Genomic DNA, 12,136 nt, shown 5'->3' on the forward strand with positions numbered 1-12,136 from the left:
GAGGCAAACACTACAAGTTGCCGAGTCTGTCAATTCAGGGTATTGGGAAAGAGTCTAAAATGTAACTAATGACTTTCTGGGCCGTGTCCCGGCATGATGGTGAGGGTTTGGGCTTAGGGAACAGCTTTCTGGTCCACGGATGAGGCCATACTCTTGCAGCTGGGCTATGGCAGTGACTGTCCCCTTATTCTTTGCAGATTAGTTCATAAAGGCATGTCTATATCACGCCCAAATGCTGTGGTAGGCAGGTGTCGCATGATCAGGCACTCAAGAGACAAGAAGAACGAGCCCAACCCTCAGAGGTATGTTTTCTCCGTGTGTCCCTTTTACTTATATGTTAGATTTATTTTGTGTGTTATGGGTGTTTTGCCTGAATGTAAGTATGTGCACTGTATGTGTGCCTGGTGCCCTTAGAGGTCAGGTCATCTGATCACCTGGCACCGGAGTTGTGATCCCGCTGTGTGGGTTTCCTCCGCAAGAGGAGACAGTCCCATCCCTCCAGCCCTGTGTGTTCCTGTGTTTCCTCCTCCTTTGAAGGGAAGAGGCTGTGAGTCAGGCTTTGCACGGGGCCCCGTAAGTCCATTGAAGAAGAAGTATTCCATCTGGGGTAACCCCTCTGGGCAAAAGGGCTGTTGGGTAGGTTCAGATGTTGACCAGTTTCGTAAGATTTGTTTTAACCCGTTCCCTTTGCACCTTCTCTCCTGGTAGGTTTGACCGGATCGCACATACAAAGGAAACGATGCGCTCTGATGGTTTGAACTCACTTACCTACAAGGTGTTGGACATACAGAGATACCCGTTATATACCAAAATCACAGTGGACATCGGGACACCAAGATAGCATTTTGGTACAAATAAGAGACCCGAGGATGGCCGGAGACCTCAGATGTGTGTCTCCGCCAGTCGACTGGGCTGGGCCCTCTCATTTGTTCAGTCTGAATGATCGTTCTCCTTCCTTACACTCAGACGACTTTCCAGGTGCCCAGGGTGAGTGTCACGTTTGCCCACAGCCTGGCTCGGCACTGGGTGAAATCCTACAAGGTGTTTATCAGTGTAAAAAGGTCAGCTTTTGGAGAGGCTTCTTGGACACGTCACCCCCAAAGAGTCGGAACTGTGCCCAGCTCCAACCTTAGTGACTGTGGGTCATAGTCCCACTGTTGAAACTGCTAAAGTGTGACATGGGTAAGAGCTTTGCTTTAGTCGGTGATGTTCATACTTCATGACCAATGGAGGCTGCTGCTGAATTCGGATTCACAAGATATTCTTGCATATTTTTTTATACAAAAAAATCAAAATTTCAATCAGTCTCGTGTTCTGTCCCTTTCCTACGTCCTCTCACCGGTATGCAACTATTACAATCACTGCGTGTTCGTCTTTTCTTAGCAAAAGAGTTTTAAAACTTGAGCCTGGAGCTTGGTGTCCTGTGAGTGTGGCTGCCAAGGCCTTGCCCTTAGAGCAGGGGACTCTCACTTCCGTGACCCGTCTCCAGATCCCTGTCTGATTTCTGAATGTAAAGAGGTTTTTTGTGGTTGTTGTTTTGTTTTGTTTTTGTTTTTAGAAGCAGTTTGTAGTATTTTAAAGAATAAATCAAGTTTTGATTATGCTATAGGTTGATTTTTGTGTTGATCCAAATTGGAATAGCTATTGAGTGTTTTAAGTCGTGACTTTATTTTTCTGGGCATGCTATATAAACTTGAATTTCCTATGTATTTTTATTGTGGTATTTTAAATGTGGGGGAAGGGATTGAGTATTTTTTAGGGGGAAAAAATAACATATGCTGTCGCGGTCACAAAGGAGCCTCTGATGTAGCTGGCAGGCCAGGTTTGTAAAGAGCAAAGTTACTTTCGGGTCCCTTGCTAAGGGAACAGGTCAGCGTATCCTGCCAGACCTCTGGGTCAGCAACCTGGGAGATAGCATCTGCTTACCCGGCAGAGCTCTCCCTCCACCCCCCCAGGTGGGCTGGGTGGAGGACCCTCAGCCTCCCAGAACTGACCCCCTCATGGCCCTAGGCTGTGGGGTTGGAAAATCTTAGCAGTCAGGTTGTTTACCATCCCTCCCAGCCTCCCCCAGCACCACACTCCCTGACCTGCCGAAAGTACCCAGCTCTTACTTTTCTCTTGCTCTTCTCTTTCCTTCTCCCCTCTCCCTTCTCACTCCTTTGCTTCCTTCCCTAAAATTCCCTGTGGCACTCAGGGTCAGACTGTTCATTCTCCGGCATGACTGTGCCTTTTCGTGAGAGGTCTAGAACGTCCACCTGAACCCACACCCCGTTCTTCCTGAGAATCCTGGTGCCTAGATAGCCCCTCCGTCACCACTCAGGGTTTTAGCAGGGGCTGCCACTGCTCAGTCTAAGCCATGAGGGGTCATTCACAAACCGGCCTGTGCCAGGCAGTGCTCTGTACCTGCGGTGACGTGGCCCAGGGCACTCCGACCGTCAGGCTGAGAGGGCTTCCAAGATGAGGCCTGAGTTGGGACCGTAAGGTTCAGCTATCTAATCCTAGAGCTAAGCCCTTTGTGCTGTGGCGGCCTGGACTCCAGCCCTGAGTATAGAGGTTGCGTGGATGGCTGCCCTGGTCCTACCTGTGCCTTATTGCTTGGAGCAGCGCAGTCTTAGCTGCCTTCCCCAGAAGCCTTGTTATGTGTGGGTTAGAAACTCTTCCCCAGCCAGAGCAGCCAGGCTGTGCAAAACCTGTGCTCTCTCGGTTTCTCGTGCCTCTAGAAGGCCATTAAAACCAAGACTGGATGAACTGAGAGGAGGTGGGGTTTTTTGTTTGTTTTGGTTTGTTTTGTTTTCTGTCCCCAGATCCTGACTTTTCCAAAGTGCCTTAAAAGAAGGGAGATCACAGACACATGGAGTGTGTTACTTCCTCCCCTCCTAGAGCAAAACTTCACCTTTTCTCTGTGCTGTTCCTGTTGGGTTTTGTTCATGTCAAATGTGTGGTTCATTCTCAGAACCAAGGGAAATTGTCTTGCCTGTTCTTTCCGTTTCCTCCCAGCATGCTTTGGGGCACCTCAGGCCCAAGGCACACCCAAGGCACTGTTATTAGGCCTGGGCATTTGCCTGACCCAGGAGATGCCATTGGGGGCTGGAGGATTGAGGGGGCAGGGACCATTTCCTTCACTTGGGAATTCTTACCCTGTTGTCCCATGCTGTGCCTTTCTCTGTCTATATTTTTGTTGGTGGCCTGTGTGGCAGGGCCCTTGGGAAAGCTCAGAGTCACAGAAAGGCAAAGGAAACGTGCTGCCCTTTAGCCTGGCAGGGTCTCGGCTGCCCACTGGGCTGTTACAGACCTGTGATGCTCTGTGTGTATTTTGATATCCCATGTGTATAGATGTATTTACCACTGGGGCTGGGAGTGGGTGGCTGTCTCTGACCTTGATGTTCAGAACAGACATCTGTATTTTTGCCTTTGAAATGCAGTAATATAACATGAATAAATGACCCTATCTTTGTAACTGTGGTTTCTTTTCTTTGTGTGTGTGTGTTGGGGGGGTTAGGGGAGGGGGGGACAGCCCCAGGCTACACATGTCTCCCAGAAGTCAGAAGTGTCCCTATAGGACCTTGATTTTTCTTATCTGTAAGTGGGAATGATAACATGTAGAAACCGTTTTAGGCTTAAAAGGGATGATACGTTTAAACCAATGACCAATGCCTCACAGGTACTCAACAACATAATATCTATTCCCAGTTCAAAATAAAATGGTGCCTAGCAGTTCTTTGGCCACAGTCTGCTGCTATTCTCCACCAGTGTCAGGATTGTTGAGGATGGATCTGCAAGGTATTCACAGTGTAAGCTAAGCTGTGTGCTACTATCCCAAACAGAGTTTCCTGCCAGGCTGGGAAGTTGTTAACCAGTGGCTTCAAACTAGTGATACTGAAGTTGGGGTGGGGGTGGGGGATCAGAACCTAAGGGCCACTTGCCCTCAATAAGCCAGTTAAACAAGTCATAGTGAAAAGCAGGAAATGGAGATGTATTCAGTGTGGGTACTAAGAGATCCAGTGTCCCTCCCCCAAGTCAGTCCTAACGTGTTTAGGATTAAATAGAAGGGAGGAGTCGTGTCCTGCAAAACAGTCCTTGTCATGGAGTGCTCTCACCTGTCACCGCAGCTTCCAGCTCCAGTCTCTCCTGCAGTCACCCGACCACATGCTAGCAGGGCGGGAAATCTCTTTCCAGGAGACATATTTCCTCTCTGGTTGACAAATCAACCCTATCCTCCCTGCATGAGATTCCTGAGGACGGTCCAGTTCTCCTGGGTGCATTGTTACAATGGTGTATCCCTCAAAGGAAGGCGAAAAATGTCTCCCTCCCTCTTTTAAAATTTGTTTTATTTTTAATCGTGGTTCTCTGTGTGGGTGCCGGGGGCGGGGGGATATCTTATTCTCTTGGGCTTGATTGAGAGGAGGTTGGGAGCAGCCTGAAGGGGTTGCTGGGGAACCAAGCTTGAGTCCTCTGCACGAACAATGTGTGCTCTCAACCGAGCCATCTCTTTAGCCCCAAAGTGTCTTTTTAGCATAGTGTCATTGCCCCGGAATATTAGAAAAGGTTCTTAGTTGTTACCAGGTACTTAAAACAGTGTATTCCAGATGTCCAGGCTGGTCGGTAGACTTGAGAGAGGCCAAAGCAAGTCAGTGCACACGGAGAGGCTGCCCTATAGGAATGAAGCAAGGGAAAAGAGCATCTAGGTCGTCTACGCTACTGGAGGACTCTTTAGTGGCCTTTGGCCTGAGGATCCATGGAAGATGGCTAGATGTGGCCTTCCAACATGATGTACTGGCCTTCTGACACAGTGCTCTTGGAGACTTGATTGAAAACCGTACCTTCTCACCCCTCAGAACTTCACACCTGACGCCAGGTGTGTGGGCTTTCTCCCTGCCAAACAGTCACTTCCAGTAGGATGGCCTCTAGGGTCCCTTATTCTATTACCATCTACTAGATTTGGAATTGCACGCCATAGGTTTGCCCGGTCTCCAACAAACACCATTGGCAAGCAGCAGGCTGTGGCCTGTGCTCCTGACCAACTGGCTGTAGGTTCCCAACTTTACTTCAGCTTCAACTAATCTGCCAGGATGATTCACAGAACTCAGGGAAACATACGTTTATAGTTTATTATAAAGTGATGATTCTATCCAGGCATAATAGTTCAGGCCTATAATCCCAGCCACTCAGAGCTGACTCAGAAGGATCACAAAAGTCTGAGGCCTGCATGAGCAAACTAGTGAGACCCCCCGCCCCCCCAATCTCAAAAATATAGGGGGACAAAAAGGCCGAGGAAATAGCTCAGTGGTAGAGCCACTCGCCTTGTGTGAGACCCTGGGCTCAATGATAAGTGGTAATAATGGATACCGGGTCGGGGGAGATGACTCCGTGGGTACGAGGGCTTGTACAAGCTTGAGAACCTGAATTTGAACCTCCAGAAGCCATGTGAAAAACCAGGCACGGCTGTAACCTCAGGGCAGACCGAGGGAAGGAGAAAGCCCATGACGTCCTCTGACCTTCCTGTATGTGCACGTGCTGGTTGGTGATCTGCCGAGCCTCTCAGTCACTCCCGGGGATGATTAGCTGGGGGAGGGAGGTGGCAAGTTTCCAGGCTCTCATCATGATTTTATCTTAATGGGCAATTCCCATCCAGGAGCCACCTTGCTAGAACAAAGGACAATGCCCGTCCTGCAGGAGAGTTCAAGGAGTGTGAGCTTCGGCAGAAGCTGCATGTGAGATCAAAAGACTCTAGCACTGCTATTGCTAAGAAAGGTAGGAGAGTGTGAAGAGCCCTATGCAAAGACCAGTGTGTGTCCCACCAAACCACAGTGAACACAGGCCCTGGCAACCTGTAAGGTCTGCCTTAAATGAACAGAAATGAGTAGCTTGTAGCACTCAGGAGGCTGAGACAGGAGGATGCACTGAATCTGAGCCCAACCTGGACTTACCCCCATGAGACCCTGGAACTTCTTACCCTGTTAGAAAGGAAGTGAGATCTGGCAGAGCCAGTCCTGCCAGGGGAGCCTCACTTCCTTGTTTGAACATGTCCTGGGCAGGGAATGCGCCTGCTGCATTCCTCTGGGCATGAACCACTCAGAGGTCATGAGGCAGAAAAATCTTTGTGGGTATGGTGTTACAGGCTGATAATGTCATCCAACCAAGACTCAGAGACACTTGAGGAGGAGAAAATACATCCATCAGCAAGACACATACATGGTGATCGAGGACAAAGAGCGAGAGGATGTCACGGATCATTAGAGAAGTAGGTGGGACAGAAAGGTAGAAAAGGTTTAAGGGCCCTATGCCAGAAATGAGCGTAAAAGCCAAGCGTGTGTCCCACCAGACCACAGTGATCACAGGCCTGTGTTCACACAAGCATGAATCCATGCCGTGGTCTTTATACTATACTGGCATGCCGGCTTCCTTCCCAGACTTCATTTGCTCGGAACCCACCCTTGGTCTCCTATATAATTCTGCCCTCCGACAAAAAAAAAAAAAAAAAAAAAAACTGCCCAGAAGTTATCTGGTCTGACCTCTGTGATCAGAATTCACCGTAGTTCTGGTCTTAGCCATGAAAACAGCTCTCCAAGCCTGTCCACCCACTCTCCAGCTCAGGGCGTTTATTACCTGCTGAGGAAAGGTAGGGTTAGGCTGGGGTTCACCCATGCTTTGTTCTGTGTAACTTGGCTTGCTGCATCCCACCCCCAAAAACTCCTGTCTCTGTCTTCCTTTCACCCAACCTCCATTTAAGTTTTGAAATCCAGGCTTGTGGGTCATCCTGAGCTCTGCAGGCTTTAAAGAGTTCCGAGGGGAGGCACAGGGACAGAGGTAGGGCAAGAGGTCCCTTTTATTCAGTTCCTGAGAGCTGCGGGAACCAACCTTCTGGTGGGATCATTTTCAACCGGACCTTCCACTTTGCAATGAAAAGACTTAGAAGACTCTCGGTGGAAATGCAGAATAAAAAGTAAAGCAAAACAAAACAAACCCACAGTGCTGTAGAATCCTGAGGTTGCAGCCAGGTCTGATTGTAATTCCAGCAGTTGAAAGGCTCAGGCACGACAGTTCAGAATTCGAGGCCAGCTCGGGCTATAGGAGAGTACCAGGCTAGCCGGGCTACATAGGACAAGACCCTCCCAAACGGCGGTAGAGAGACGGCTTATCGGTTTAAAGCACTTGTTGCTTCACAGGGGCTCCAGGTTCCTAGCACGTGGTGACTCAGAGCTGCCCGTAACTCAGTTACAGGGAGCCAACTCCCTGTCCTGACCTCCACGGAGGCTAGCGTACATGTGGTGGACATGCAGACAGAACACTCATACAGATAAAATAAAATCTCAAGCCAAACAGCAAACACAACAGTGAAATACATGGTTCTGTGTCCAAGGGTTACCTGGAAGAGCGAAGTTCATAAAGACAGCAGAATGATGGGCGCCGAGAGCTGCAGGGAGAGGAGGAGGAGCCACTGGTGGTAAAGGAAGGCAGAGCTTTGACTGAAGCAGATGGAAAATTCCGGAGATGAATAGTGGTGAGCACAGTAGTAAGATGTGCTCGGTGCTGTAGAAGGGTGCCTCTCTTCAAATGGTCATGTGAGCTGGCGAGGTGGCCTGGTACCATTCCTTCTAAGCTCCATGCCACAGAAGGTGTGCCTGACTGTAAAAGGCTTGCCCCTCCTCCTCTCTCTCTCTCTCTCTCTCTCTCTCTCTCTCTCTCTCTCTCTCTCTCTCTCTCTCTCTCTCTCTCTCTCTCTCATTCTCTCCCTTTCTCTGTCTCTACTACCCCCTCAACTCCCCTCTCTATGCCTTAAACAAACTCTATCCTGTACTATGCCTCCATTGTGTGGCTGGTCCCTCAGGGGGAAGGGATGCCTCACTATGGGCCCGCAGAGACACCCCTTCACCTCACCTCGCCATACCACACCTCTACCAAACATATCCCTGGCCCCCTTTTTCTTTTTATAAATCACATCATGGCTCAGTTGTTAAGAGCACTTGCTATTCATGTAGAGGACCTTAGTTCATTTCCTAGCAGCTCCCTAGAACTCTAGCTTCAAGAGATCTAACACCTTCTAACCTCCCAGGGTACCTGCACACATATGGAAATCACACACACACACACACACCTTTGCTTTTAAATGGTGTGTTATGTTAAATGTATTTCACAAATTATATGCATGTACCCAGGTGTGCGTGCCTGCCTCTGTGTGTACACAAGCAGAGGGCCACCAATGGTTGTCACTAACTGTCTTCCTCTGTTGCTTCCCACCTGCTTTTTGGAACAGGATCTTCTCACTGGTTTTTTGGGGACTTTGGCTGGCTGGCAAGCCCCGAGGAGCCACCAACTCCACCTTCTGAGTGCTATTTTTATACCAGCATTGGCATGCCTGGCTTTTTTGTGCATGCTGGGGGTTCTCCAGTCAAGGAGCTGACAGAGTGTGGTGGCCAGGAAGTTTAAAAGAAGTCAGCTGGCTATGCAGGGCCTGCCACCTGAGAAGTGACAAATGCTTGGTTTCTAAATCCAGTTTGACACTCTGTCCCAGAGGACTGGCTTTTCAGTTGCTAATTCTTTTTTTTTTTTTTTAAGATTTATTTATTTTATATGAGTACACCATAGCTGTCTTCAGACACCAGAAGAGGCATCAGATCCCATTACAGATGGTTGTGAGCCACCATGTGGTTGCAGGGATTGAACTCAGGACCTCTGGAAGAGCAGTTGATGCTCTTTTTTTTTTTTTTTTTTTTTTTTTTTTTTTTTTTCGGAGCTGGGGACCCGAACCCAGGGCCTTGCGCTTCCTAGGTAAGCGCTCTACCGCTGAGCTAAATCCCCAGCCCCCAGTTGATGCTCTTAACTGCTGAGGTTAATTAGCAATCTCTCAGTTGCTAATTCTTACTGAGAAGAATACCCTTTGTTCCCTAGGGAGGCTAGACTGTGCGAGGTTATGATGTATACACAACCAACCATGCTTTAGTCAGGGGGGAACTGGATGCAAAGAGTGAAGCCAGGACTTAGGCAGAGCACAGGACCAGAAAGCAAGATGGCAAAGAGGTCACTTGTTTTCATTTAGTGCTGGCGGAAACTAGGGCTATGGCTGGGATTTGGAAGGAAGACGTGACAAGCGTTATGAGGACTGCAGAGTTACCTTGGCAGTTCTGTCTAGATAGAGACAAGAGCTCCCTGGTGTCTGATGTTGAGTTCTGGGTCACACTAGGGGGCCGGTGAGATGCTCCTGGGGCCATGACTTAGTATTGGGGAGGTAGTTGCTGAGAGACTAGGAGTTAGACTTGCCAGTAAGCAGACAGACAGGGAGAGAGCCACGGCCAGGAAATAAAGGTGGTGCATTTCAAAAGGAGCCAGCTTCTTCCTCAGTCTCCAGACCTAAGACAAAAGCCTGACAGCTTAAGTAAAGACCTGTGGGCCTTTGTCTCCCATCACAGGCCGCCTGCGGACGGACCGACAGGCTCCGTGAGTTCAGGTTAGATCAGGATACAGTTATACAATTGTGGACCAATCAACCATCCTGTCTTTCTTCAATCTACCAACTCTAAAGTGTTGGTGGTGGGGAACTTCGGAGTCTTTAAAAAGTCGAGACTGGTTATTCCCAACTTTGTCAGATGGAGCCCCCCTTCTTTGCAGAGGGTCCTTTTCTCCAAGTGCCGGCTGCAGGTTGTGTTTCCTCACCCACAGTAAACACCTTCCTTCCTTCCACTGTTGTGGAAGACCCCTAGACTACGTTGAAGCTATATGGGGACAGCTTTTCGGGGAATAGCTGGGTAGAGACATAAATCTTAAAATCAAGCTAGCTCCAGAATTCTCATGTCGAGAATTTAGTGACTCCCTCCCCCAAGATGTACATCCCATTCTGTTCCATTTAATGGAGATATTATTGTGTAATTGCTGGTGGGAGTGAAAACATAATCCACCCTTCACAGACTAGGGCTAGGCTCTTGCTCTGTTCTAACCACCCTTGGCTGGCGGCTTTCATGTTTCAGGAACCACCAACACTGAGAAAAGAAGTTGAATGCCGAGCGTGTAGCACGCATAAGGCCCCGGGTTCTCACTTCCAAACATACCAGCCAACGAAAGAAAGAGTGGGAATGGGAGCTGGGGGTGGATAGACAGAGGGAGGAGGTGGACAGACAGGGGAGGGGGTGTCCCCTGGAAAACTGCAAGTCTTAAACACCTGGGAGGAGAAGAAGGCTTCTGTGGGGGGGGGGGGCAGGACAGAGAGAGAGAGAGAGAGAGAGTGAGAGAGAGAGAGAGAGAGAGAGAGAGAGGAGGCTTGAGTCCTGTTCACGTGTGGTGGGATGTGCTATCACTGTGGAATCCCTAAGGAGCTCAATGCAGATTAAAGAGACTTCTAGAAATTTCTTGCCTCTCTCCTCAGTGCAGCAGACTGCTATGCCTGTTTCTCTTGTGCATTACAAACATTAAAGACACAAACATTAGGAAGGGAACACAGAGCCCTGGGTGTAGAGGACCAAGATTGGCTGGTGGGCCTTGATCAGGGGCCCCGGGAGGAAGAGCAGCCTGGGAGGAAGTGAGCAGACTCCATTACCAGCAGAGCCTTGGTCTTAGAATCCAGGAGCCGTGGACTCTGCCAGGGCAGAACCTGACATCTGGATTTTGATACAGACTTGAGCCCCAGAGCTATGGGAGATTCATTTCCTGGCCAGATGTACACAGAGAACATTTGGCCTGTGCTTCTGTAGGAGGCATGTGCCAATGGCATGACCAACTAGAGGGCATGTCTTTATCTGTGAATCCTGCGTGGTAGGGTGCAAGGGCTGCGTCCCTGGCCTTGCAGGCTTCTCTCGGTTCCACAGAGCCCAGCCAACCGGAGCTTCCTGCATCAAGAGCCTTAGACACCAGAAGTATCCAGCCAAGGCCACTGGAACATTACAAGGGCCTTCGGAGCACTTCCTGCCTAACTTCGGTCTCCTTGGATGACAACAGGACAGGAGACAGGCCAGCTACAACACTCTCTTCGTTCCCAGCTTCACGAAAGCCACACCTAGAGGGAGGAACTGCTGGGGAGACCACACGAGTGACTGACTGCACACCCATAACCCTCCCCTGATCGGCAACGCTTCTTACAGTAACTCCATCACTGGGAAGTGAGGCTCAAAGAGGTCACTACACGGGGTGACACAGAGTTAGTGCCTGACACAGACCTTCCTTCTCCAAACCCTTTAGCCAGCTTCCTTGGCCCCAGCCATACCCCCGAGGAGTGGAGACAAGTGAAACAAGGAGGGCCGTGCCATTGAGAACCCACGTGGACCTGAAACAATATGGTTTTCTGCTTCTTAAGGTCCACGGTGAGCAGCAACACCAGTGCCAGTCCCTGGTTCGCAAACAGCACAGCTCCTCTATTCTCTTGGACTGTCCCTACCTTGGGGCAATACCTGTGGTCCTAGAAGGTTCGGTGTAGAATCGACCACAGCGCTGGCTCATTTCACCAGAGGAGAAGTAACTTATCACTAGCATCTAAGAGTACTGAGATTGTGTCCTTCATAGTCCCTGTCTCGGCTGTTGTCGGTTTGGTGGCTGGAGTTCAGCCCCGCTTGCTTCATGTGTCTGGGTGCTGTCTCTTTTTTGTGGCTACTCTGTAGCACAGATTCACTGCCCACAACTTCCAAGAGTTCTGGGACTCTTTGTGGGAACAAGCACTGTCAAACCTATTTGACCCCTGTCTACCTCTGGGGCCATTACATACACTGGCCCACTGATTGGATGCCTCACTTTGGAGGGTGTAGACCATAGAGGGAGCAGAAGAAGCCTGGACGGGAGTGACCAAGGCCTGGTCATCTCTGGCCCTCATCTGGACAGCAAATCGATGAGAGATCTTCTAACTGCAAGCTTTCGGTTCTTAGAAAGCTCAAGGGGGTCTCCAGTTTCCTCCTCTAAGCACTCCAGCCAGACTAAGGTTGTGAGGCCTAGAACAGGAGTCCTGTCCTCCTGTAAGGCCTCAAGGTCGGAAACAAAGGTCTGCCAATCCAGGAAGCCAGAGAAGAGAGTGAAGAAGGAGCTCTGAGGGATCCCCCCTCCCCCTGCCAAGGGCATGGTACAGAGTACTTCTGAAACCAGGCCTTTGTGCAAGTTTCTCTGGAAAATCGGCTTTCCTGTTTTTAGTCTGTCTCACCCCACAGGAGGAAGCCTCAGACAT

The 12,136-nt window shown here is 49.7% G+C and overlaps 1 protein-coding gene across 1 annotated transcript in view; it reads left to right on the plus strand.

Annotated features, from left to right (window-relative positions):
- The window catches only part of B4galt1 (beta-1,4-galactosyltransferase 1), a 50,476-nt gene extending 47,019 nt beyond the window's left edge, over nt 1-3,457 (plus strand). The window contains exons 5-6 of the mRNA XM_032905031.1: nt 198-302; nt 709-3,457. Of these exons, the coding sequence (XP_032760922.1) occupies nt 198-302; nt 709-841 (238 nt within the window). The 3' untranslated portion in view covers nt 842-3,457. The remainder of the gene's footprint in view (nt 1-197; nt 303-708) is intronic.
- The last annotated feature ends 8,679 nt before the right edge of the window (nt 3,458-12,136 follow it).

The sequence above is a fragment of the Rattus rattus genome, chromosome 1 (genome assembly GCF_011064425.1).
Source record: "Rattus rattus isolate New Zealand chromosome 1, Rrattus_CSIRO_v1, whole genome shotgun sequence".
NCBI classification, from domain to species: Eukaryota; Metazoa; Chordata; class Mammalia; order Rodentia; family Muridae; genus Rattus; species Rattus rattus.